This window comes from Antedon bifida, chromosome 11 (genome assembly GCF_963402885.1).
Source record: "Antedon bifida chromosome 11, ecAntBifi1.1, whole genome shotgun sequence".
NCBI lineage: Eukaryota > Metazoa > Echinodermata > Crinoidea > Comatulida > Antedonidae > Antedon > Antedon bifida.
The window spans coordinates 959,935-985,046 of record NC_136236.1 but is presented as its reverse complement, the minus strand read 5'-3'; the positions used below and the strand labels follow the sequence as shown (position 1 = coordinate 985,046).

Genomic DNA, 25,112 nt, shown 5'->3' with positions numbered 1-25,112 from the left:
GATAATCTAATGTGAGGACGCAACGTTGTTTAAGCTTGGTTCTCACGGGGATCACAGTCAATAGAAACTTTCTATTCCCGATTCTGATTGGTTGCGCATTTTTTGGCGTCACAAAAAATGAGTGTACTTTTGTCCACGCTTTCGTTTCGCATGAATAAATTCGGAAAACAGACTTTAGGGGTAACTATGAAAATCTGTTTTTAGTCATGTTGACGATCGCGTTCAAACAATGCTAATGATACGCACGCACGCAGCACGCACTTTTAATATTTAAACATAGTAAACAAAACAATTTAAATTCCAGCATTTTATGCCATATTTATTCTAATTTTAAACATTATTTTGAATAATGTCATATATATTATTACATCAATGACTACAAAATTTAGTTTGGCAAAATGTGCATAATATATCAACTTTTAAAATTCAATAACGTGTTACTGAAATATTCTATAAAGGTGTTTGAAAGGAATGTAAAAGTATATTTAAAATATTTGTCAATTGTTTTCTAATAAAAACATGGAATGTATAATATATATGCTTTTTATTTATTCAACTGTTTGATTTGGCATTTTAAATATTAACTTATTACTTATAATATACTTTAAAATAGTGATCTTTATTCGTTTATTTTTATTTTTCGGAGGAAATTAAGACCCTATATTCAGTCAAATGGAAGTGCTTTTAGAAAAGGTAGATATTACAACTGATGCCAAACATTATCACAAAACAATCAAAATAGTTCACCAGGACAAAATGTCCGTCAATAAGTGGCCAATAAGTTTCTCTTTTCTTACAGATAATTTCGCTACCATATTATTTTTTATTACTACAGTATATACTTTAAACTAAAGGTGAACTCTGACATGATTACACTCCAAGAGGTATTGGTATTTCATCATACATCAAGTACTTATTTTTAACTTATTCTTATAATGAGTATAACATTCCCACTAAAACTAATATAAATAGAATATAAAATGGCGACTAATACAGAAAAAAACCTTCTAAAAACAAGTCTTCTAAAAGCTGTGAGATTATTTGTGCATCTCCTAAATCCAGAAAACAATAGAAACAATGGTTTATAAGCCGACATAACAACTTAAAATACCATTACAACATTGTGCCACGTCTCAGCACAATTGTTCTTTTTCTGGGTGTCCTTCAGGTGGATCATCTGTAAAAGGAACAACCCCTTTGGATTCAGGCAACTTGCTTTGATTCTTATAATAATCAGAGGAAACGCTTCTGTAAAATAATTAAATCATATTTGTCATACACAGAAATAAATTTTTAAACATAACAATAAATACAAACATTTATGTATAACAAGTTTAAATTGTTTAAAGTGAGGGAATAACCTCAATTATATCTACTACAGAAGAACCTTTCCTTTGGGACATATTCAGTCAACAATATCAACATGGGTTTGAGAATTGCTCTTAGTTTTGGAGGCAAAACAAGTTTTCTCGAATAAGGACTACAAAACGTAGGTCCAGTGTACACACTCTGCCCGTGTGCACTTTACAGAACCCAGTTCTTTGGTGAACTGGCTTACAAAAAAGCCCCTGTGTTAGGAGGAGTACTACAACCTATGATAGGACAGTGATTAATTTACTCCTCGGCCTAAAGACTTATAATAGACGAAACGAAACAAATAAAACAAAGGGCAATATCATATGTTTTAACACTATGGCCAATCCTTATTCAGTGGACACTCCTTTTAAGGGCCCCAAAAGTGACCCTTTACTACGTTCTACTGTCTGTAAGAATGTGTACTTACTTATATAATAAGAATGTGTACTTACTTATATAATAAGAATGTGTAATTACTTATATAATAAGAATGTGTACTTACTTATATAATAAGCACTGTGTAAGGAATGCTATAAATAGAAAAACACAGCAGCTTTTAAAGATGGCCGCCATTGTCAAATCCTGTAGCAGTATCACTATCACCAACAGATTCAATGGAATCCTATAGAAGTTCATGATAGTTGCACGAGCTGAAATAACAAATATAATTTGGTTACAACATTTTATATACTGCTTACTTCTATAAATATATCGTGATGGTAGGTCCAGTGTACACATCTAGCTCATGTGCACTTTAAAGAACCTAGTACATCGAGAGAGTAGGGGGTTACCTTGGTGTACTAGTAAATCAAAGCCACTGATCATAACTGGGCCCTCTGGGAGATCAGTCTTTGACTTAAGAGGTCACCCAGTATAAATAATAAATAAAATGAAAATCGTCATCACTTACCCTCTTCTGGGAGGTATCTTTTACGCATCTCCATCAGGGCTGGCCAGAAAATACCAATACACATTTCGAACACAAGAAACCCAGTGTAAACAGCAGTTTGTTGCTAAACAAAATATTAAAACAATTAAATTAATTAAAAGCAAGATTCTTAGTATACAACATTGATTCAGTTTCAATTTTAGAACTAAAAATTGCAAACTTTTCCAACCGAAGAAGCCGGTAAAAGAGCCACTAAGATGGCCACAGTAGACACTTACCATTGGCTTAAATATTGGAACGGCCAATCCTACCATTGCAACAAGAAGCACGACACGCATGAACGACTCGACAGAGAAAACTTTGTTCAAAAGTTTGAAAATTGATGAGCCTATCATGACTGCCACCTTAAAAAACAATAAAAATCAATCAATCCACTAAAATCAGTCAATTAAAGTCAATCCATCAAAATCAGTCAATCAAAATCAATCAATCCATCAAATCAATATCAATTTTTACAAACAAATCCAAGTGTTTTACCATAAAACTGGCGAAAATCCATCCATGAGGAATTAATGGTTTATCCATATCAATGTTTAATTTTGGCTGGGCCAATTCTAGGGCTGGAGTCCATTCAAGAACGAAAGTATACATGGCCCCTTCAAACAGTGACTGTACTAGGCCCAGGTACAATATAACAGGGTCTAACAAACAAATACAAAACAAATGTAAATATAAATAATCATATTAATTAGTACAAATTACAGAAAATAAGGACATTTAGACATTATTTTTTGGAGAAAATAAATTACCTAGAATAAAAATGTAAGCACAGACAAAAATCAACCAAGCGCCCAAGATTGGTTTATAAACTATTAGTATATAAGCTTGGGCAAAAAAGTGCTTCTAACAGCATTCAAGTGTTTAGATACTGTATAGAAATTGTGTATTAGAATATGACTGCTGCTTACCATTTCTAATTGACGAGAGAGCTGATGAAAATGAAGTCATAACATTAGCTGAAGAATCTCCATAATTCTCAGTCCATGACGTGATGATGACAAATATTAAAATGATAAGTACAACAAGAGAAACATCAAAAGGAGCTCTGCAGAAATAACAATATTGAAGTTATAATACTCATATAGCACGCTGTAATACTGTAATGAGCCAGTGGTCTAATGGTAGGGCATATGAAGCAACAAAGTTTAAGTTCAAATCTTGTCACTTACCCGGGTAAAGATGGTTCCTTCCCACCAAAGTTAGCGGTCAATGTGCTCATGAAGGGGAAATAACTAAGCATGAACTAACTCTTAAGCTTGGTTCACATTTGGACTCAATGCAATTTGACCAATCACAATACAATGCATCATCCACACTGTCATCTGCGATTGGTCGACTCACTGCGCTACATTGTTATGTTGTGTTGTGTTGTTACTTACACCATGCCATAAATGTCGGAGAAGCACTGAGCAACAACACCAGATATGATGGCTACCAAAGAGTTGCCTAAAGTTTGCAGGGCAAAGATTGAGGTAAGATGCTCGTCAGGAAAGCCACGCTTAAAAAGAAACAGCAGGAGTGGTTACCAAGAAAGAGTGTGCCAAGTATACTCCACGAGCAGACAATATTATCTACATGTAGAAGGGTAAAGTGGTAATAGAGAAAATACATGGAGCAGAAGGTAAGAATAGGAGCTTTCTATTGCAACGACCCACTGTATGCCTATAGGCCTGAACATAGGATAGCCAAAAGTGTGTCAAGGAATTAACATGACTGAACTAGTTCATAGGTCATAGGTCAGATATGGGCATTACTCTGTGTCAGCTCAAAAGACAATTGTAACCCTTTTTACGCATCGTTACTTTCAATTCACCATGCAGATGTTCATAACAGTGGAACAGTATAGTAACACTAAAATACCTTTTTGTGCTCACAGACAAGCCATGCCTCAAATGCACTGAACAATAACGATGTAGCCACTCCTCCCAAAAGCCGGCCGACCATTAATATGTAGAAATCAGCAAAATGTTTGGTGATACATGACAAGCCATACAAGATGCAGTACAAAATGCAATTGTTTCTTCTTCCACTACAAACACATGATATAATGATTGTAAAGCTATTTTTTGAACCAATAAATACCTGCCCTAGGTACTGTACAGTATATGCTCTATTTATGACTTTATGTTAGTGAAATATGCTTTCTAGACTGATATATTTGTGTTAATAAATTACTGTGAGTATGCTGAGAATGTTTCTATAAAAACACTCAAGTCCTGTTAATCCAGCCTTAACAAGTTAATCTTTCATTGACAGTAAAAAAATAAAATTGTGTTTAAAAAAAAATTCAATCTCCTCATTTGCAAAACAGATTAGAGATATCAAAATAAAATATAAAAACATCTGCTATTATACAATGTATTAACAGCAGATGTTTTGTTATTACATAGATGCATCCATATATTACAGTTGTTGGCATGATACAGTCAAACATGCAAGATTTACTGAAAAAAAGAGCCTAATTGATTGAGAAAGACATTAGGAGATTAATGTTCTGGACTTCAGAATACTGTATGATTGTATCATGGACTTATAAATAGGTCCATGATTCTAATTTGGAGTCTTTTGGCAGACTGTGTCTATTATTCTTCAACAAGTCCTCTCAAAACCAATCTATCTCTGTTGTCTTCTAAATAAACTGGTGGCATTAAAAAAAAATCAATTGATAATTGTTTGGCTACTGCGAAGAAGGTGTGTGTCAGGGAGCCAAGTTAATTGGTCAGATGGTAGGCCCCTCTGACGCAGTGTTCTCAGTACTTGCAAATCGCAAAAATGTTTCGAGTACAGTCAATTATGTCAGAGGAGCCAATTAAAATCAATGACGTTGTTTGACTTACTATTTATCTGCAAATGAACCAACAAATGTTCCAAATAACATACTGGCCCCAAAGCCTGCTACAAACAGCTGCTGGATTTGGAGAGTTGTCATTTCATACTTGGCATAAAGTGCATACATGTATGGGCCCTGTAGCCAATCAGCAACTGCAATTTAATAATAATAATTAATATTAATAATATGATATAATAATGATATAATAAAGATATGATAATGATGATGATATGATGATGATATATGATAATGATTTGATAATGATATATGATGATGATAGGATGATGATATATGATGATGATATATTATGATAATATGATGATGATGATATGATGATATATGATGATGATATATGATGATATGATGTTGATAATGATGATGATGATGATGATATGATGTTGATAATATGATGAGATGATGATGATAATGACTCATTTCAGTAACTTTGTAATGTATAGGCCCTAGTATTTAATAATTTATTATTAATATTATATACATACAGTATATTACAAATATTTTATACATAATACAATGAAGGCATACCCATTGCAAGTAGATAGACCGGCAGATATGTCCATTGAAATGTCTTGAAGGCTACATCCCCAGATACTGGTACAATAGAATGTGAAAAGAAATATAAAAGCAATCCAACAACACAGAGGGCTATAGCTGTATAGATGAACATCTTGTTGGATTCAGCTGGTCCTCTTATTCTCTTAAAACAACAAACAAAAGAGTAAGTTATATTCAGGCTGTTCACAGAAATTGATAATCGGAACATTTATCAATCTGACATCCATATAAGCGATTGGGCCCAGTTTTTAAAGCGTTTTTTTATATGCCCGATATATTTGCTGAGCGGAAGAGTTTAATACGAGTTAGTACCAAGGCCTACACTACTGCCTAGCTAGTACTAGCTAGGGAATAGTAAGGCTATATAGTTGCACTAGTATTACCGTAGCAATTATAGGGTCTAAGCCCCCTAGGCCTAGGTAGAGTAAGTAGGCTATATATAGGCCTACTCCTACAAAGTACTAGTAGTACTAGCTAGGCACCTACCTATTTTATAGTAGCAGCCTTTATTAATAAATAGGCCCTACTAGGGCCTAGGCCTAGAGGTAGTTAGTTTTAAAAACAATGTAATGTGCACTTACGTTTATTGATGAAACAGTCACAAAACACGGCTTTCATAAAATGTTTACTACGCCTCGCCTACGTACGAGACAATTATCATTATTATATTAATTAAATCATTCAAGCGCAGCAGCGTTATTTTATAGGGGCTGCATGTAAATGTTTTTCCCTCTTTTATCAGAGAGAGAGATACGGGAACCATCAAAATAGTGGAGTAGTTGTAGAGGGGGTAGTTGTGTTTTTTGCTGCTATCATAAAATTAATGTTTGCAATACCAACGTTTGTTACTAAATTAATTTGTTTAAAAGCAAGTAGTTGTCTAGCCATGAGGGAGGTGCCATTGTATTAGTGTAATTAAGAATTTCATGAATAATAAATAAAAGATATATGCATGGAGAATAGATTATTAATCTGCTATCAGATATAAGAACTATTGAACTGGGATTTACCAATAGTGGGGGTTTGTGTTTTTGCCTTAAAAATTGTCGAAATCAACTGAAATTGATCTTTGTTTTTTTTTTTTATTAATTTTAGTTTCAAAGCAAGAAGTGGTCTATCCGTGAGGCAGTGCTAGAATACACTAGTTTATTAAATATTTAATGAATAAATAAAAGGCGTATCTTATGGGAAGAATCAGTTCTGCTATCAGACAGCACGGGAACTATTTTAATAGTTCCCCCTCTATCGGTAGAAAACAACCTGACTACCGATAGAGGGGGTAGTTGTGTTTTTTGTTGCTGTCATACATTTTTGAAAATCATAGGCCGTACTAAATTAATGTATTTAAAAGCAGTGAGTGGTCTACTCACGAAAGCAGACACCAGGAAATAATTATTCAGTTTTATAACTAAACAAATAAATGTAAACAATAATTGTTGAAGTAAGCATTTCTTCATGACGTTTATTTTTCACACAGAATACCGAGAACAGGTTGAAATATTTCTACAACAATCTAACAAGGCAATAAGTTGCCAGAAAAATTACAGATTCTTCCTGTAAATATTGCCCTACTCAAGAGTATTTTGTTAAAACCCTACTGATGGATATCGACGGAATAAGAAATGATCTGTAAACCAAAATATACTGGTTATAAATTATTAAACATTAATATCGCTACATATGCTCCTCACAGTATTATATCTATAAACCAGTTGCCTACTGAAAATCAATTTAAATAACATATTTGAATCATGTTATAAAACTACTTCCAAACTACGTATACTCCTATATTAAATGACAAAATATAAAAATAATAAAAGCAATAACAGAATCTAGGCAATTATAACCTAGTGATAATTATAGTAAATTGGTATCCACATGTACTGTAGTGCATACATAGGTTTCCTTTCATTATCTGTACAAAAAAACAGTATGTATATTTTTCAAATAACCACCAGCATACATTAAGCTGTCTACACTATCAAATTAGTTTTACAAAAAAAAGTGTGATGTACACAAATATGGTAGGGATATGCCCAACTATGGTAGTACTATGACATCATCATGTCCATATATGGGCACACTTTTTATGTCAAATAAACTTTGATGGTGTAGACAGAGCTTTAGGTTAGAAGAATATATAAGATAAGATTCAAAGAGAAACAAATACAGACATTTCAAGGGTCTCGTGAAGGATAATTTGAAAAATTAATACACTGCCAAATTCCCAATTTATATTATCTATGCACAAAGTGTAAATAGAAGAATATGAGAGAATATAACTGTAATTTGAACACCAATACCACATACTGGTGTGCAGAATGTCAAATTCACAATTGTATAGAATTCTAAAAGGAACATATTGGTGCCAAATAAGCAGTATTAAATGTAGACACTATTAGTGTTAAGAGAATTGATTTGCATCAACTTACAACTATAAAAAAAATGTTGATCACACGTCTGTACACATTCAATAGTGCATAATTATGGAATTAAATGGCTTTAACAAAAATGTGTCTGGTTAACAAATATTAAATCCAAAGACAGCTGGGTGGATAAAATGATACTTGCTCTATAGGAAACATTTCACAAGAGATGATAATGATTACAACGTTCTCTACATACAGGTTAATCCAGATTATAACCATTGCTTCCAAATATTATTCCTTATAGCTGAATTATACGCAGTTTACATATACTACAATAAATGATTTTGTCTCCTAGTAACGCAAAGCTATGAATAAGAGACATTTAGCATCTAGGACTAGGTAGTTACTAAGTCCAAAGACCTACAGTAGTATTGTATATACACCATCCCCGGTGAATAAGTGGACTAGGTGGTTGCCATGTCTTAAGACCTAGTAGTATTGTATATACATTATCCCCGGTGAAGAAGCCTTCATACAAAGTTCAGACCAGCAGTTTTCAATGGTCCCATAGCATGTGGGATGATGTGCACATGGAAAAAAATATACACAAAGAGGTCATGGCAACAACAACAACGTATAAGGAATAAAACCTCAGCGCTTTGTGTGTTGGATAAAATTAAAAAAATTACAGAGCACTTGAAACTGATTAGAGAATTCTACAACGTGGTCGTTTCTTCTTTTTGACTTGCAGTGCAGCACGTGTTGCGGTCTCGAACACTTCTCGTACACCTTCGTTTGCTTTAGCCGAGCATTCTAGGTACGCGAATGCCTGGATTTTATCGGCCATTGCGCGCCCTTCTTCTGTTTTTACTGGTTCTTGCTTCATCTTGGCTAGCTCTCTCTTTGTGTTTTCGTCATTTCGCAAATCTTTCTTGTTACCAACTAGGATTACGGGCACATTAGGACAAAAATGTTTTACCTAAAACAACAAATAAATACAATATTTTAGAAGGGGTATGATTCTGGGTCTGGCATTTATATATATTTTTCCTTTTCAAGTCAAATAGGTTTCGCAACAGCTTTTATCCAGCTTTCATTCAGGCACTGAATGCAGTAATAAAACATAGTACTTACTTCTGGTGTCCATTTCTCTGGGATATTTTCTAAACTGTCTGGGTTGTCAATAGAAAAACACATCAGTATCACATCTGTATCTGGATATGACAATGGTCGAAGCCTGTCGTAATCCTCCTGCCCTGCAGTATCCCATAATGCTAACTCAACCTGTATCAGATAAATGGATAAATACAGAGTTTAATGATGGTCTTTTTAAACAATTACATACAAACAATAATGAACATCACTAAGGCTACATTCACTTTGCTGAGGCCAGATTCCTGTGAGAAATGTAACAGAGTCGGTTCACACTAGCTCATTTGGATTCTAACAAAACATCCGTGTGAACCAATACGCCCAAAAAACATAACCCAGCGTTTCTATGGCAGCAAAAAGAATCGCCAATAACAGAAGTTGTACTGTATATACTTGTTCCTGCTTCTAGATATTTCCTAAAATAACTTTTTGAAGTTGATAGAAAATTTATTTGTAATCAAATTTTCTAAATAACTACAGTAAAAAAAATCCCTGTTTCACATTCCTTAATTATGACTGTACGATGTATTCTTTTAACCACGCCTAGTGTAGCGTTAACAGCTATAAACAGTACCAACCAGTACAGCACTAAGTCACATGGTAGCAGGACACAATGCTAAAATTCCATTGCCCACACAAACAATAGATATTATTGTACAATAGAAGTACCAAATAACACAGAACTGACAATTATATACCATTAGCAATGAACATATTTCAATTTCGTTTTGTTTTCAATTCACATTTTTTAGCCTACTTTCACATTTTTGCTGACGGGGGACAGGTTTAGGAATACATGTATAAAGATACGTTACACTAAATGTGTTATTTGCTTGTTCATTATTACGCTCATATAGCCCATAATAGACTCCTTTGTTTTCTAGTGTACCCTTTTTCTATATGTATTCGTCTTTTACCAATATTCTATCAGTACCTGATGATGACTTATGGTCGAAAGTACTCGTACAATAAATATTTTATTTTGAGGCAGAAACAAGAAATTTGTCTGTTCTATCATGATCCTGCCTATGCAGCACCTATTTCTTTTCCTGATAATTACACTAAAGAGAGTGTCTAAATCAGGAATGGGAATTCCAAACGAGGAAGTTAAACTATACAAATGAGCACATTATTATGGGTCACAATAAAAACAATCAACAGCTGTCATGTAACTTTCACAATTCCAATCAAAATGATTGAAGCAACCGATTGTTTTAAATGTTAATGTGTTTATAACCACATTTTATGATTAATTTGGCCCATCTATGACACTTGACTCAGTATTGCAATACCGGTATTACTAAGTTCATAACTGGTGGGTGTGGTCACCTAAAGGTAGTTATGCTCCCAGTTGGGGATCAATGACACAAGTACAATTTCACGCTTGAGTAATTTCCTATTATTTTCCAAAAGGAATCTTCTTCCTGTTATTAAAATCAGGAAGAGTGTTGTGGTGTAAATACTGTTCCTAGTAAAAAGGATTAACAACACTGTTGTTGGCCATTTACACATTTAAATGGATATTTCAATATCAGTAATACTGTACTATTATAATATAATAAGTTGTACTGTATAGCTCACATATCATTAGCAAAATAAGCTCAGTTAGAGTAAGACAGAATTCTTGCTCGATGTACTACACTACTACTTAATGCTGTTCCGCTGAATGGTCTTCTGACTTTTCCGATATGCAAGTGCTAATATTGGGAGTGTAGTGATAATCTTATGTATTAATAAATAATTACCTGCTTATTATCAACTTCAATATCAGCGACATAATTTTCAAAGACAGTTGGTACATATACTTCTGGGAACTGATCCTTACTAAATACAATTAGTAGACATGTTTTACCACAAGCACCATCTCCTACAATCACTAATTTTTTGCGTATTGCCGCCATTGGAAAATCACTGAAAAATAGAAAGAAAAAATTAATTACATTTAGTTCCCAAGAGTTTCAGAGCGAGTGAAATGTTGATGAAAAAGTAGATGAAATGTTGATGAAAAAGTAGATGAAATGTTGATGAAAAAGTAGATGAAATTTGGATGAAAAAGTAGATGAAATTTGGATGAAAAAGTAGATGAAAAAGTTATATGCTAAGGTAAACCCATTCACAACAATATTTATTAACGAAACAAATGTTAATCTTCTCTATTCCTAACATATTAATGATATATTACCTGTCTAAATCTTTCCTAACAGAAACGCAATACTTGTTCATGTTTCCAGAGCTCTATAGCCAACTTTATTATTTATGATAATTTACTGGTTTGTTTAACTGGGCTTGCATTCACTTAATCCATCTGTGTAGTGACTTAGCACGCATCCCTCTTTTTAAGTGCATAAATTATTTTACTCATCACTAACTAAATCTAACCACTGTAAATTGCAATTACTCTACAGTAAGCATTTTATAATTTATCATACAATTACTAGGGCGCCTAATCCTGCGCCACGAGCATCCATCCGATTGTTGATACTGTCGCGCAATAAATGACAGAATTAACAATTAATAATTTTTTTCCAAATAGAACAGAATATTATGGTCATCCACCATGCTGGTTCAAGGCTTCTAATTTAATTCCATGTTTTTGTTTTGTAGTTTGTGTAAGAATCCACAAATAGCAAGTGGATTTTTGGAATGACCACCTCCAGGTCAATGAAACTAGTTTTTTTAGTTTGATTAAGAATGAAATAACATTAAATTACATGTTAATGATTAAAAATCCAATAAACCATCATAGTAAATGTATAAATAAATTTCTTCCTCAACACTGTGCGATAATTATAGAATAGAAATCACTACGACGCCAAACAAATGATTTAACTTTGTGTATTTTAATTCTTTTTATGCAAATGCAGGTAGAATGCAGGTTGCCGATGATAATATGGAATGACAAATTAGTTAAAGTCCTAAGTAAAGAATTCACAGGGTGATATAGTGATATTAAGGTCCAACACTGGGTTTTTCAATCAAGTGCAACAAAAATACACTTAAAAACAACAAATTAAATACAACAACAAAACAAGCTTTACATATTTCCTTTGAATATAAAATGTATTTTCAAACAAACATTTTTACATAAAAGTTAAAGTACAGATTTAGCTGTAATAAAGAGCCCCACCCATAATTAAAAGTACAACTCATTCATTTGTTGATACACCACAAGCCACCATTTTGTTTAGAAATAATCAGCAGTTCAAAATGGCGGCCTCCATGACCACTGGATCAAGACGCAAATGAAAAGCGACAACAATTTAAATGACCATATACTTTGTCAAATTCATATTATGCACACCCTTGCAAACTATCGTAATAAATTGTATTATTGTGAAAGTCATGACAAAGAATTTTGACAGGTATAGAATATATGCCGTACAAAAACAATCACCGCGCCACCACCGCCGATCGCCGTCCGTCGCTTCCGGGAATATATAACACAATTTAGATTAAATTTACACCAATTCATATACGTTATCATTAGGTTAACTAAAGCTCGATGTATAGCCAAAATCATACTCTAATGACTGGTGTTATTCAAGTCCCTGTATTTCATTTCTAACTACTCACCATAAACTACTTTAGCACTAATCGACCAGGAAACAGACACCCCGTTACACTCAAAACAGTTGCCCTTCTTTCCCCTTGGAAAATTACCGTTGATGACAATATGGCCACACCTCAATAAGCCCTGGAGGGGACTCAGCATTGAGCAATACAGATACCCCTGAATGAATGACATCATCACCGAGAATGCTGGGAATCAATGTAAGTAGTCGTCCATGATTGGTTAAAACTCCGTTTGAACATTCCATTTATAACACGGGGGTATTTTTGTTGAAACGGCATATAAAATGAATTTTATATTGTACATTAATTTTAATAATTTTTTAAATCTAACATTTCCTTCACTAACATTTTTTTTCTCGATTAAATCAATTAGCAAATAATTATTTAACTTTGTTTTACCATACAAAAGTACACGCGGAACGAACCATTACAAAAACATAAACCATGGAGTTATATACGTCAGATGGTCAGAACAAAAAATACGTTAAAAAATCTCATTATTTTTTAGAAACTTACCCTAAAAATATTGCACGTGTATTTGGAAGAAATAAATAAATCCCTGATATTGGGTTATACAGAACACTATTCACAAGCAATGCCGATTGGTTTCTGTGTCATTAGAGTTGTCGATAAGTTTTATATGTTGAGGAATGTGTTCTTAAAATAACCTAGCGATTTGATTGGTCAATCAGAGTTCTATTCAATTCTACCCCGCAACTTCCGTGCTAAGTCAAAACAATAAATAATAATGACAAACAAATACCCTATTTATTATTAATCACAAAGTGACGTCATTTTTATAAACTTCATTCCGGGATACAATTACATTAATGTTGTTTTATGCAATATTAATAATTATCTTGGATTCCACTAGCGATGCAACGCCTATTTTTTTAGATTATTTTTTATTCTATTTTCTTTTGTCCATCCAACAATCATCATAATCTTAATTATTTTACCTTATCATTTCTGTATTCTATTTTGTATTGTATTGCTATGGAGGAAAATAAATGTCTTTTTGAAATGAAATGAAATGAAATGAGTAGATGATTTGACCAATCACGCGATGGATTAGTCGAACAGTAGCTTGTTATTGGTTAACTCGTTTGCGTTGCGCGTACGTCCTTGCGTTGCGTCTCTAGTGGGAACCACGTTAGCGCGCAATGCAAGAATTGACCAATCGGCGACACGATTAATAATTTCATCCAAACCGATTATAGAATCGGACAACTTCGTATCTTACCGCAGAAAAGAAGCTTTTTACGAAGAAAATGTATTACGTGTCCAGCAGCAGCAGGAGATTTGTTTACAATGTCCGTTTCATATTTTTAACACTGTAAATGGCATGCAATTTATTTAATCAAAACTTAAAAAGATAATAACTTGTATTATCATTTATTTAAATATTTATCACTTGTTGTATTATTTAATGATTCTACTAAGGTACAAAACATATCTAAATTGTAAGATTTTGACAATAAGTTTTATTATAGCCATATAATTGAATATTATACCATTTTTTAAAGTTATTTTTATTTATTTTATTTTATTCAATTTTCAGGCACAAAAATACATGACAACAAGACAGCGGTGCAGCAAAAAAACCAAAGAACATGAATAGTGTTTCGTTGCAAGCGAGGCAGATTGATGTCAAACTGCATACCCCCAGTCCACTCTCTCTCATTGATATCAACTTTTACATTCTCAACTACTAACGGTGACTCAATATCCGCTATGAAGCAGGTCAAATCACAAGTTCGTTAACAATTATTTTGTCGAAAAATACATTTAAAAAGTAATGATAAAACTAAACCAACCAACTGTGGGCCACCATAATAGACAAATTGCGACACCAAGTTTCTTTAGAATGTTTTTAAAAGAAGTGTAAACTGAAAGAAAAACTTTATGCAAATATGGCGGAGAAGACAAAACGAAAGGTCTGACTAAAAAAACTAAAAAATAAAATTACCGTTTAGTCTGCTTACACTTGGATCCACACGCTCCCATAAGACTATTCGAAAATAACGGAGTCTGGATAATCAATTAGTTAAATTAGTAATAACCGATTATCGATATTTAGTTGCTAAAACTTTGTCTCCTGCTGTTAAGTTCAGACTTATGTAGCCAACGAATAAAATCTAAAAATAACAACAATTTCAAGCATTCTGATTGGTGGAAACGGACACGGGATCTGGGTAGTCATTGATTAATTAGTCAAATATCCGTCTCTTCGTGGAGAGAGTTCAAAACATCAAACACTTCTATTTCAGTACCTCTTGTACACCATAATCACTGTTTGTCTATTTGTTTTTATAGATGCATTGTTGTAAAATACAAAATAATGTTCTCTATTGATTACCTCGGATATATTGTATGTACAGTGTATTGTTTTAATCATAGGCCTATGTATGTTGGCTGTTACAGCAGTTACATTTTTATGCAATATTTCCCCCGTTTTACCCTATATTTTGTTTAAAACGATGTCCTTAATGTCATAATAATTAATAATTTTATATAGCATTTGATACGTGGATATATTGTATGTACAGTGTATTGTATTGTTTTATTCATAGGCCTATGTATGTTGACTGCAACAGCAGTTACATTTTATCCAATATTTTCCCCCGTTTTACCCCATATTTTGTGTAAAACGATGTCCTTAATGTCATAATAATTAATAATTTTATATAGCATTTGATACGTGGATATATTGTATGTACAGTGTATTGTATTGTTTTAATCAGAGGCCTATGTATGTTGGCTGCAACATCAGTTACATTTTATCAAATATTTTCCCCCGTTTTACCACATATTTTGTTTAAAGCGATGTCAAAATAATTAAACATTTTATAGCATTTGAGGAAATGTTCAACAGTCTAACGCAATGGTGTACACCTAACGCAAAAATGAATAATGTAACGCAAAAACGTACGCGTAACGCAATCACGCATGCACAGTGACAGGATAAATGAATAAACTAAATAAATGAATTGAATTTGAAAAGGTACGATAATATAGCAATGTAAATAACATACACAGACAATATTTCTTAATTCTTTATAATTTTTATTTTACTGTCATCTTAAACATTCAATAAATTTAACACATTCAGAAATCTAACATTAATTTGTCTGAATTCATTGCAAATGAGATATTATTTTTAAACCTGTTTACACACAGCAACCAAGAACTCTGTGAGCTATTTAAGTATTAATATAAATATGTATCTTCAGGTATTGACTATGTATTTTTAAATGGTAATTTTTTTCTTTCTTTTTCAATGTCTTTGTGGTTACTATGACATAATCATTAATAACATTAATGTTGTATCTTGTCTTCTACCAGCCTATTATGATGTTTGTATCCAACACCAAACATTTCCAAGTCATCAGTCCCACAAGCCACAATGACTTATTAGTATCGAACCCAGTACATTGCTGAACGTATGTTGTTATAATCTGGTAACTGTTCCACTGGACCTGAAAAAATAAGAACAACATTGTATTTTTAATTTACATTAAATCTTCTATACATTGTCATCATTGGATTGGCATCAGCATACCAGAAGATATTGGATTGGTAATTTGAATGTTATCAACCCCAAATTTACTTTTTATCTGAGTTTTGTTGCATTTTCCCTAAAATGATTTAAGTGAATCTTAAGCACTGTTTAAACTATCAAACTTTATGCGACAACAAAATGTGATGTGATATATAGACATGATGATGTCATATCACTACCATAGTGTAGACAGAGCTTTCAGGGAGATGTAATATTTTCCATCTCCCTGGAGCTTTAGACATACCAACTCCTGCAACGGCTGGGCATTTGTCGTAGATATGCCTTAAACAGACATCACGAATAACATTGGCGCTGACTGCATCAATACGTGCGTCCAATTCTGGAAGAGGAATGCGTCGGCCATAGCACAGCATCTGTCGTCCGATATCTTCACAAATTGGAGTTGAGCCTAAATGTATAAATAAAACATTCATAATTTGTTCATATCTCTTACGGCTGTTTTCCTTTTTTTTAAACAAATACATTTATTCATCAAATCACAACAAAAATAATAATACAGGTATGTACAATGTTTTAAGAAAATGATGAAATAGGGTCTCAGGAAACCAGGAAGTTTGTATGACAGAGACCCCAAATTACTTAAAAAAACTGAAGTAGTATGTTTGTCTAAAGTACTACATGGTACTACATACCATCTAACTGCAGTAGTATATTTGTCTTAAGTAAGTACTACATACCATCTAACTGCAGTAGTATGTTTGTCTTAAGTAAGTACTACATACCATCTAACTGCAGTAGTATGTTTGTCTTAAGTAAGTACTACATACCATCTAACTGCAGTAGTATATTTGTCTTAAGTAAGTACTACATACCATCTAACTGCAGTAGTATGTTTGTCTTAAGTAAGTACTACATACCATCTAACTGCAGTAGTATGTTTGTCTTAAGTAAGTACTACATACCATCTAACTGCAGTAGTATATTTGTCTTGAGTAGGTTCTTTGCTCGTTCAACTTCAGTCTCTGTTACACTTGTACACATTCTCATCCATTCACCCTGAATGTGGTACATTAGATCCTCTATCTTCATTGGGTCAGCAATCGTGTACATTCCCCTCGAAACAAAAAAAGGAAACTTGATAAACAATCAATTTTCATCCAATATTATCCTTTTCATCCAGTATTAAGCTTTGTTTACACTATCAAACTAGTGTGATGTTCCCAAATATGTTAGTGATATGACATCATCATGTCCATATATGTGCACATCACATTTTTTTGTCACATAAAGTTTGATAGTGTAGACAGAGCTTATAAGATATGTTGTTTGTTGGATAATGTTAAAAGATGCTATGTTCATCTTTACTTTACATGGCAAATTCCATTTTCAGATGGGGGTATTATACTTACCATAAACCTGTATCTGTGTAACATGTGTTGAATGACTGGAAGGAATGAGCTAGACTTCCTTCAAAACAAGCCTGAGCCAATCTATTTGCCGTGTTCTGTAAACAGATAAAAATCAACATCACAGAAAATAAAAACTAAATGGATCAAAGGTAAATTAATCTAAAGTCCACTATAAAATATTTTTTGGATTCAAACACTTTATATCAGGTAAGTATCTATTTAATTTATTCCTTTCAGTGATACATAAAAAGGGAGCGGAGAAATAATGTATATAATGGTTGATGTACTTACATTGCCACCTCCAAATGACCGATCCCAACTACCAATAAGCTAAAGAGAAAACAACACTGATTAAGTAACAATCTTATAAAGCACATTAAGCTCATAGTTATTAAGGAGCTTTTAAAGCACCTTAAGTTAATAGTTATTAATTAACAAACATTTAAAGCACCTTAAGTTCATAGTTATTAAGGAGCTTTTAAAGCACCTTAAGTTAATAGTTATTAATTAACAAACATTTAAAGCACCTTAAGTTCATAGTTATTAATCAACAAGCTTTTAAAGCACCTTAAGTTCATAGTTATTAAGAAGCTTTTAAAGCACCTTAAGTTTATAGTTATTAATCAACAAACATTTAAAGCACCTTAAGTTAATAGTTATTAATCAACAAGCTTTTAAAGCACCTTAAGTTCATAGTTATTAATCAACAAGCTTTTAAAGCACCTTAAGTTCATAGTTATTAATCAACAAGCTTTTAAAGCACCTTAAGTTCATAGTTATTAATCAACAAGCTTTTAAAGCACCTTAAGTTCATAGTTATTAATCAACAAGCTTTTAAAGCACCTTAAGTTCATAGTTATTAATCAACAAGCTTTTAAAGCACCTTAAGTTAATAGTTATTAATCAACAAGCTTTTAAAGCACCTTAAGTTCATAGTTATTAATCAACAAGCTTTTAAAGCACCTTAAGTTCATAGTTATTAATCAACAAGCTTTTAAAGCACCTTAAGTTCATAGTTATTAATCAACAAGCTTTTAAAGCACCTTAAGTTCATAGTTATTAATCAACAAGCTTTTAAAGCACCTTAAGTTTATAGTTATTAATCAACAAGCTTTTAAAGCACCTTAAGTTCATAGTTATTAATCAACAAGCTTTTAAAGCACCTTAAGTTTATAGTTATTAATCAACAAGCTTTTAAAACACCTTAAGTTCATAGTTATTAATCAACAAGCTTTTAAAGCACCTTAAGTTCATAGTTAATAATCAACAAGCTTTTAAAGCACCTTAAGTTCATAGTTATTAATCAACAAGCTTTTAAAGCACCTTAAGTTCATAGTTATTAATCAACAAGCTTTTAAAGCACCTTAAGTTCATAGTTATTGATCAACAAGCTTTTAAAGCACCTTAAGTTCATAGTTATTAATCAACAAGCTTTTAAAGCACCTTAAGTTTTAACTGAAGTTTTATTCACACTTGCATAAACTAAAAACAAATGTAATTTGAGTTTTTTAGGTACGTACCGTATTAGCTACCATGAGTGGTATTGTGTCTGGGTGTGACCATCCAACACTCTCAATAGCAATTGCGATATGAGCAAGAGGCATGTTATCATCTCGTACACGAATCTGCAGATATGGAAAAAAAAATATTACATAACAATATCCTACTCAAATATTTGTAAACAATATACATACAGCATATGGTATCAATCTAGTAACTATATAACTAAAGCTGTCTATATTATCAAACATTATGTGAAAAAAAAAAATGATGATGTCATATCATTACCATATTTAATCATATCATATTTGAACACATCACATTTTTTTTTCAAACTAGTTTGATAGTGTAGACTATATTTCCATTAAAAAAAATAGGTGATTGCTCTAGCAAGTCAAAGGTCAAACTTACTTCACTACCAGTAAATGGGCATGGTGTTAACTGGGGTATTTCGTTTTCATATTCTGAACCCAGGCCTGCAAAATGTTTATCTGCTAGGCCAACCAAAGTATTATGGTCTACACCACCAGCTCCAGCTAGCACGATACGAGGGGCTTTGTAGTGGGTGCTAATGTAGTCTTGCAGGTCCTGCCTTGTGATTGTCCTGCAATAAAATAAGACTCATTTAAGAATTATTTATAAAGGTTATTTTGGTAATGAAAGACATTCTCAAGGGTAATATGTATTAACAGGATGTGAGTACCTAATAAAACTCTGTCTCGCTATCAAACATTATGTGACAAAAAATATGATGTACCCATATATGGATACAATGATGTCATATCAATACCATATTTGGGCATATCACTACCATACTTAGGCATAAAGTTTGATACATACTTGATGTTTTCTGTGGGTCCTAGGATAGTCCTTCCTAGAGCTGTACTCTGATAAGCTGTGGCATGAAGATGGTCAAAGATAACTTCTTGTAGATTTGTCTCCACTTCCTAAAAAGTAACAAACAAGATATATTATATCGTAGGTATTCCTACAAACTCTCAAATATTGTAGTATCCAGTTTTATATACTATATATAGTATATATACTATATATAGTTTTATATACTATATAATGTTCAGTAAGCACATTCATAATTTTTCTTGGATACAAATACAGTACGGTATAACCAAATTTGACCCAATTTTGTTTGCAAGTTCTACCAGAATGTGCTAGTGCATTACCTGCATTTCCCGAAGGATGACGCCTCGTTCTCGTTCAATTTCTGACTCGCCCAAAGTGCTATTTTGTATGATATCGGATAGAATTTCAACAGCTAAAACAGAAAATGTCATTTTAGATTAATGTTGTCAAATTTATATAGTGCTTTTAACAATCAACAGATACCAAACCAAAGCGCTTATAAATAATTCATTTATTTCAGCAAACACATTTATACAAACAAACAAAAAATAGCTAGAATGCACCAAGAAGTGGCAAATGAGGCCAACAGTTTCTGTTGCTGATTAGGCGTGCCACTGCAAACAAAAAAGATAGTTTATTAAAGGCTTTTTAAAACTTCAATAGAAGGTGCACTATGAATTGAATTAGGAAGATTGTTCCACAGTTTAGGAGCTGCAACTGCAAAGGCTTCATCACCATAGGTCTTCAGGCGACTAATATAAAAAAACAAAATAAATTCCTTCACAAATAAAGCTCTGTCTACACTATCAAACTACTTTGACAAAAAAAAGGTGTGATGTGCCCAAATATAGTAGTGATATGACATCACATAAAGTTTGATAGTGTAGACAGAGCTTAAAGTATTTACTTCAGCTAATTAGATTTATTCGTGGGTCATTTCTAACCTTTAGGCAAATCCTTAGAGAAACACTTTGCATAATAGACTGTCTGTTCCCTTGATGTGTATGCATTTAGATGAGCTCCCATGTTCTCTATTTCTAACTCTAGATTCATCTGTGTCCTGCTTTTAGTACCCTATAGATAGAAACAAAAACTCAATGTTCAACTTGATTGTTTCAGAATAACTGCATTAAACACAAATTATTATTATTAACTTTATTGCACATTACAAATACCATTACATATGGTGGCCCAGCAGGCAAATTGCATGTAACATTACAAAATATAAAAAAAAAAATCACAGTGCAAAATAAAAGATATAATAAATATTTTAAAAAAATGGCTGTTTTACTTTATCGTTTTGATTTAGCTTTTCGCTTTCTTTTTTGTATCTCCATTGAGATCCAGCAACAGATACCCACAGCATTGTCATTATTTTCAGTAATTTGCCTTTGGATTTATATATATATACAAATAAATAAAACAGTATAAAACTCTATAAATCAATAAATTCTTGCTAATTCATCGTCTCACTTATTTACCTTAAATGCCATGTGTTCTAAAAAGTGGGCAACGCCGTTATTTTTTGCATTTTCGTATCGGCTTCCTGCATCAATCCACAATCCTACCTGCATTGTTGAAACAAGTAAACCTTTAGTTAAAAGTTATAAAGTTTTGTTTTTATCCAAGTAAGATTCAAAATTTTATTTTGTTCAGTTTAAAGTGGTATTTTAAATAGTAATTGAGACACACAAAAATTCATTTTTCACATTTATAAGCACATCATCTCATACACAGTTATCTTTTTAATACAAACAAACATTGTTCATACCCGGATCCCCCAAACGTCTATACAGTATTTATTTTCTAGTTTTGTTGCATAGAAAGAAAGGAAGGGTCATTTAAGCTATTTAGCTTGTTAACCAACCCATTAACATCAAGCAAGTTTAAGTATATTGTCCATGAATTAGTTGACACTACTGTCGATCTATAGATTTACTATTAGGCTTCTCTTTTTGTTATTTTTATATGTGTGTTTTCATCCTGTAATTGGATGTGAAAGAATAAAATACAAACATAAAACTAATGCTGCGTTCCTGTTTTAAGGGATAGAGAAAAGGATTAATCTGTTTACCGTGCAGGTGGATGTGCCATTATCTTCGGTGGCTACACGGAAGCCATTGTCGAGAGTTGTAACCTTAGTTTCTGGTACATTAACCAACGTCTGTTGGTATGAAGCTTGTGTGCTTCTAAACCTTTGGCTGCCAAGAACAGGTGCCTGAAACTGCAAGGACAAGTCAAATATCAAACAAGAAAAAACTACATAAATAGCCTACATACATATGCAACTATTATTAACTATAGATAACTGTTAGTCTATACAGGCTATATTATAATAATTTTAATTTAAATAGGCCTAGCCTACTATAAAGTATAGGCCTAATAATTGAAATAAAATCAGTATCAATAATTTTATACTTATTAATTATAGAATACGCTAGCTAGGCTAGGCCTAGTCCTAAACAAATCCGAGTTTCAGATATGAATCGGCATTCATTAGACGTTACTATATTATCTACGTTCCCTATTTAGGCCTGGGCCTACCACCGGGATCTGTTATCAACTGACTGAGTGGGTCTTTGGTCTCGCCGCCGGGATGTTCGATGAACCAGACGAGCAGAACCGGTTTTTAGGCCTAAATTGTATACTGAATTATCTTACCAAATACGATTAAAATCATTCTTTTTTTTGCTCATTCCCTACTCATGATATTAACTAGCAACTATAAAACATTTAATTAAATACAAACTATCTTACAACTGCTGGTTTTGTTGAAAGTTTGGAGAGTATATTCCCCACTCGTGCGATTTTGGAGGCCATTTTGTTGGGTACAAAAATATATACCATATTGGTAACTTGAACAGGGCCGTCTTTATGGAGCGCCGAAAATGCCTTCAGTGGCACATTTTCGTGTTAGATTTGGTCACCATTAACCAACCCCAGAATAATAAAACATTAAGATTTAAGATTATATCTATTGACAACAGCGATTCCAGCTACGACTTTCGTATTCTTCATGGTTTTTTGGCCTTAGGACCTCAAGTAAAAATACATTTTAAAATACACTATTTGATTTCGAAAATTTGATAAATCAATTTAGAGAAAAACTATAACAAAAACACATTAAACTACAAATACATTTTTAACATTTTCCTTTAATTTTAATTCACTTAAATGTAATATATCCCAAGTTATAAACTTGTCAAACAATCAACTTTATTAACTTCTGATCTTATTCTCACGTTGAAATATTAAATATTAACAGGAACTACATAACAGGCAATCCATCTCGAAACACGCATCTAAAAATAATCAGTTTTAAGCTACTGCTGTCACTAAGTAGTAGTGTAAGCAATAACAATAGGTGAAGCTATTGCAGTTGACTGTTTTTATGTCTACAATGGGGCAAACATTTAGCCCTTAATTTCTCTAGATGAACCAACATGCTATAGTGTGTTGGCTCATCATTTATGTTATAGTATTAATAGGCCATATTGTGAAAAACTTATATCACAATGTATAAGCATTGGGATATTGTTTAAAAGGTATAGGTATATATTATACACACTGTTGATACTAATCTTACAATACAACAGGTCAAAGGTCAAACTTACTTGAGATGTCTTTTTGATAGATATTAACAATGAAAGTTTTACAAACATATACACAATGATAACAAATAAACTACATTGTTTTTTTTTTCAAAATGATTATTAATTCTACATACAATGAAACAGAATGCGTGTATCTTTTTTTAAAACTTAAATGCTATACATAAAAGAGTTTCATTGTCAAAATAAACAGAAAAGAACAATACATATATTTGATACTAGTTTATGTTTCGGAATAATCTTAAAATAATCTTATTTTGCGAATATTCTTTGAATACTTTTAAATCGTTAGAAGACTTTAAATATTATATATAGATTTCATTACATTAAGAACTGACTTAATTGTGTACATTAAGCACTGACTATTAAGCATGTACTTATTGTGTATATTAAGCACTGACTTAATTGTAAGGTTGGGTTTTTTTTTATATTTACACAGAGCAATTTAATTTCAACTACAAATCTGGTTAGTATTGAGTCTTCAGGCTCAATGATAAGCCCATCAGGCTCAATGATAAGCCCTTACAATTTCTCTGACCAAAAAAAAAAACAAGAAAATCCAATGCATTGGTGATAAGAGCATCCTTTTGAGGTATCTTTTATTTCATTAGAAGCACCAACACAATTAGAACATATTGTTATTAGGTTACCTAACAACATGCATGTGTTCTTGTAACCAATTCTTCTTTTGGTTTCGTACACAAACTTTCCTCACGGCAAATAATTTAAACTACCTAGCTTCTTGAAAATTAGGCCAAACCAAAGCCTTCTGTACATTCATTGGTTGCTAGTAACAACATGCTCCTTAGCTTGTCATAAGTTTCGTAAGCTGGTAGGTCTAGCTGGTTGAAACTATAAAAGAGAAAAAATTATGGTATAAATCTACTCACAATGTGTCTATGCTTTATACCACCATCATCTTACAACCAAATTCAATTCCACAATCTCCGGCACAAAACATTTTAGTATGCGTAAATTTACCATATAAGCATTTCTAATGCACACACAAGCAATAATAATAACAACATCATACCAAGTGTGAGCTACTGGTAGTCGATTGGTTGACCTATCGTCTCGATGTATCTGGAATTTTTGAGGTCCGTTCATTCCTTCTAAGGTAGCAAATCCTTGTAAGGGTACTTTGGAAGTTCCGGTCACAAACTGTAAAAACTTGGCACGATCTGCTTGATCGAACGAACGCAATGCACGCCAGAACCATTGAGTCTGAAAGTGAAATGGTGACCAATTTTCTGATTTACACTATGCAGCAACTAGTCAAATCAAATCAATCTCTTTATTCATCCCATCAAAACAATACACATAACAAAAAGGAGTAAACAAACTTGGATGAAAGGGACCTCCAAGAAACCTAAAGGGGCTTGTGATAGGAAACTAGTTACATTAAG

The 25,112-nt window shown here is 32.6% G+C and overlaps 4 protein-coding genes across 8 annotated transcripts in view; all 4 read right to left on the bottom strand.

The window, feature by feature from the left end:
- Window positions 1-356: 356 nt before the first annotated feature.
- Window positions 357-6,439, bottom strand: LOC144855395 (molybdate-anion transporter-like). 2 transcript variants are annotated; one of them, XM_078713243.1, is made up of 11 exons: window positions 6,290-6,439; window positions 5,679-5,850; window positions 5,143-5,287; window positions 4,166-4,334; window positions 3,685-3,803; window positions 3,214-3,350; window positions 2,783-2,946; window positions 2,524-2,649; window positions 2,267-2,369; window positions 1,859-2,006; window positions 357-1,248 (listed from the first exon to the last, which is right to left on the bottom strand). In XM_078713243.1, exons 2-11 carry the CDS (start codon window positions 5,818-5,820, stop codon window positions 1,134-1,136), a joined length of 1,368 nt encoding a protein of 455 aa, XP_078569369.1. In that variant the 5' UTR covers window positions 5,821-5,850; window positions 6,290-6,439; the 3' UTR covers window positions 357-1,133. The 2 variants fall into 2 exon arrangements, with proteins under 2 accessions (XP_078569369.1, XP_078569370.1); XM_078713244.1 differs by lacking the exon at window positions 6,290-6,439 and adding an exon at window positions 6,195-6,258.
- Window positions 6,440-7,141: 702 nt separating this feature from the next.
- LOC144856267 (ras-like GTP-binding protein Rho1) lies at window positions 7,142-14,894 on the bottom strand. Of its 3 annotated transcripts, none has more exons than XM_078714212.1 (4): window positions 14,772-14,894; window positions 10,975-11,140; window positions 9,212-9,361; window positions 7,142-9,056 (listed from the first exon to the last, which is right to left on the bottom strand). In XM_078714212.1, exons 1-4 carry the CDS (start codon window positions 14,807-14,809, stop codon window positions 8,784-8,786), a joined length of 627 nt encoding a protein of 208 aa, XP_078570338.1. In that variant the 5' UTR covers window positions 14,810-14,894; the 3' UTR covers window positions 7,142-8,783. The 3 variants fall into 3 exon arrangements, with proteins under 3 accessions (XP_078570338.1, XP_078570340.1, XP_078570339.1); XM_078714214.1 differs by lacking the exon at window positions 14,772-14,894 and adding an exon at window positions 13,319-13,405; XM_078714213.1 differs by lacking the exon at window positions 14,772-14,894 and adding an exon at window positions 12,803-12,960.
- Window positions 14,895-15,847: 953 nt separating this feature from the next.
- On the bottom strand, window positions 15,848-22,924 carry LOC144856266 (mitochondrial-processing peptidase subunit beta-like). The gene is made up of 13 exons (XM_078714211.1): window positions 22,853-22,924; window positions 22,170-22,319; window positions 21,577-21,663; window positions 21,040-21,169; window positions 20,416-20,507; window positions 20,075-20,181; window positions 19,646-19,838; window positions 19,255-19,359; window positions 18,026-18,064; window positions 17,735-17,829; window positions 17,288-17,439; window positions 16,609-16,773; window positions 15,848-16,281 (listed from the first exon to the last, which is right to left on the bottom strand). The coding sequence occupies exons 1-13, from the start codon at window positions 22,913-22,915 to the stop codon at window positions 16,217-16,219; spliced, it is 1,443 nt and encodes a 480-aa protein (XP_078570337.1). The 5' UTR covers window positions 22,916-22,924; the 3' UTR covers window positions 15,848-16,216.
- Window positions 22,925-23,230: 306 nt separating this feature from the next.
- LOC144855525 (E3 ubiquitin-protein ligase HUWE1-like) overlaps window positions 23,231-25,112 on the bottom strand; it is a 45,679-nt gene continuing 43,797 nt past the window's right edge. For both annotated transcript variants that reach the window (XM_078713413.1, XM_078713414.1), the window contains exons 71-72: window positions 24,740-24,930; window positions 23,231-24,558 (exon numbers count right to left, since the gene is read on the bottom strand). In XM_078713413.1, coding sequence (XP_078569539.1) covers window positions 24,456-24,558; window positions 24,740-24,930 — 294 coding nt within the window. In that variant the 3' untranslated portion in view covers window positions 23,231-24,455. The remainder of the gene's footprint in view (window positions 24,559-24,739; window positions 24,931-25,112) is intronic.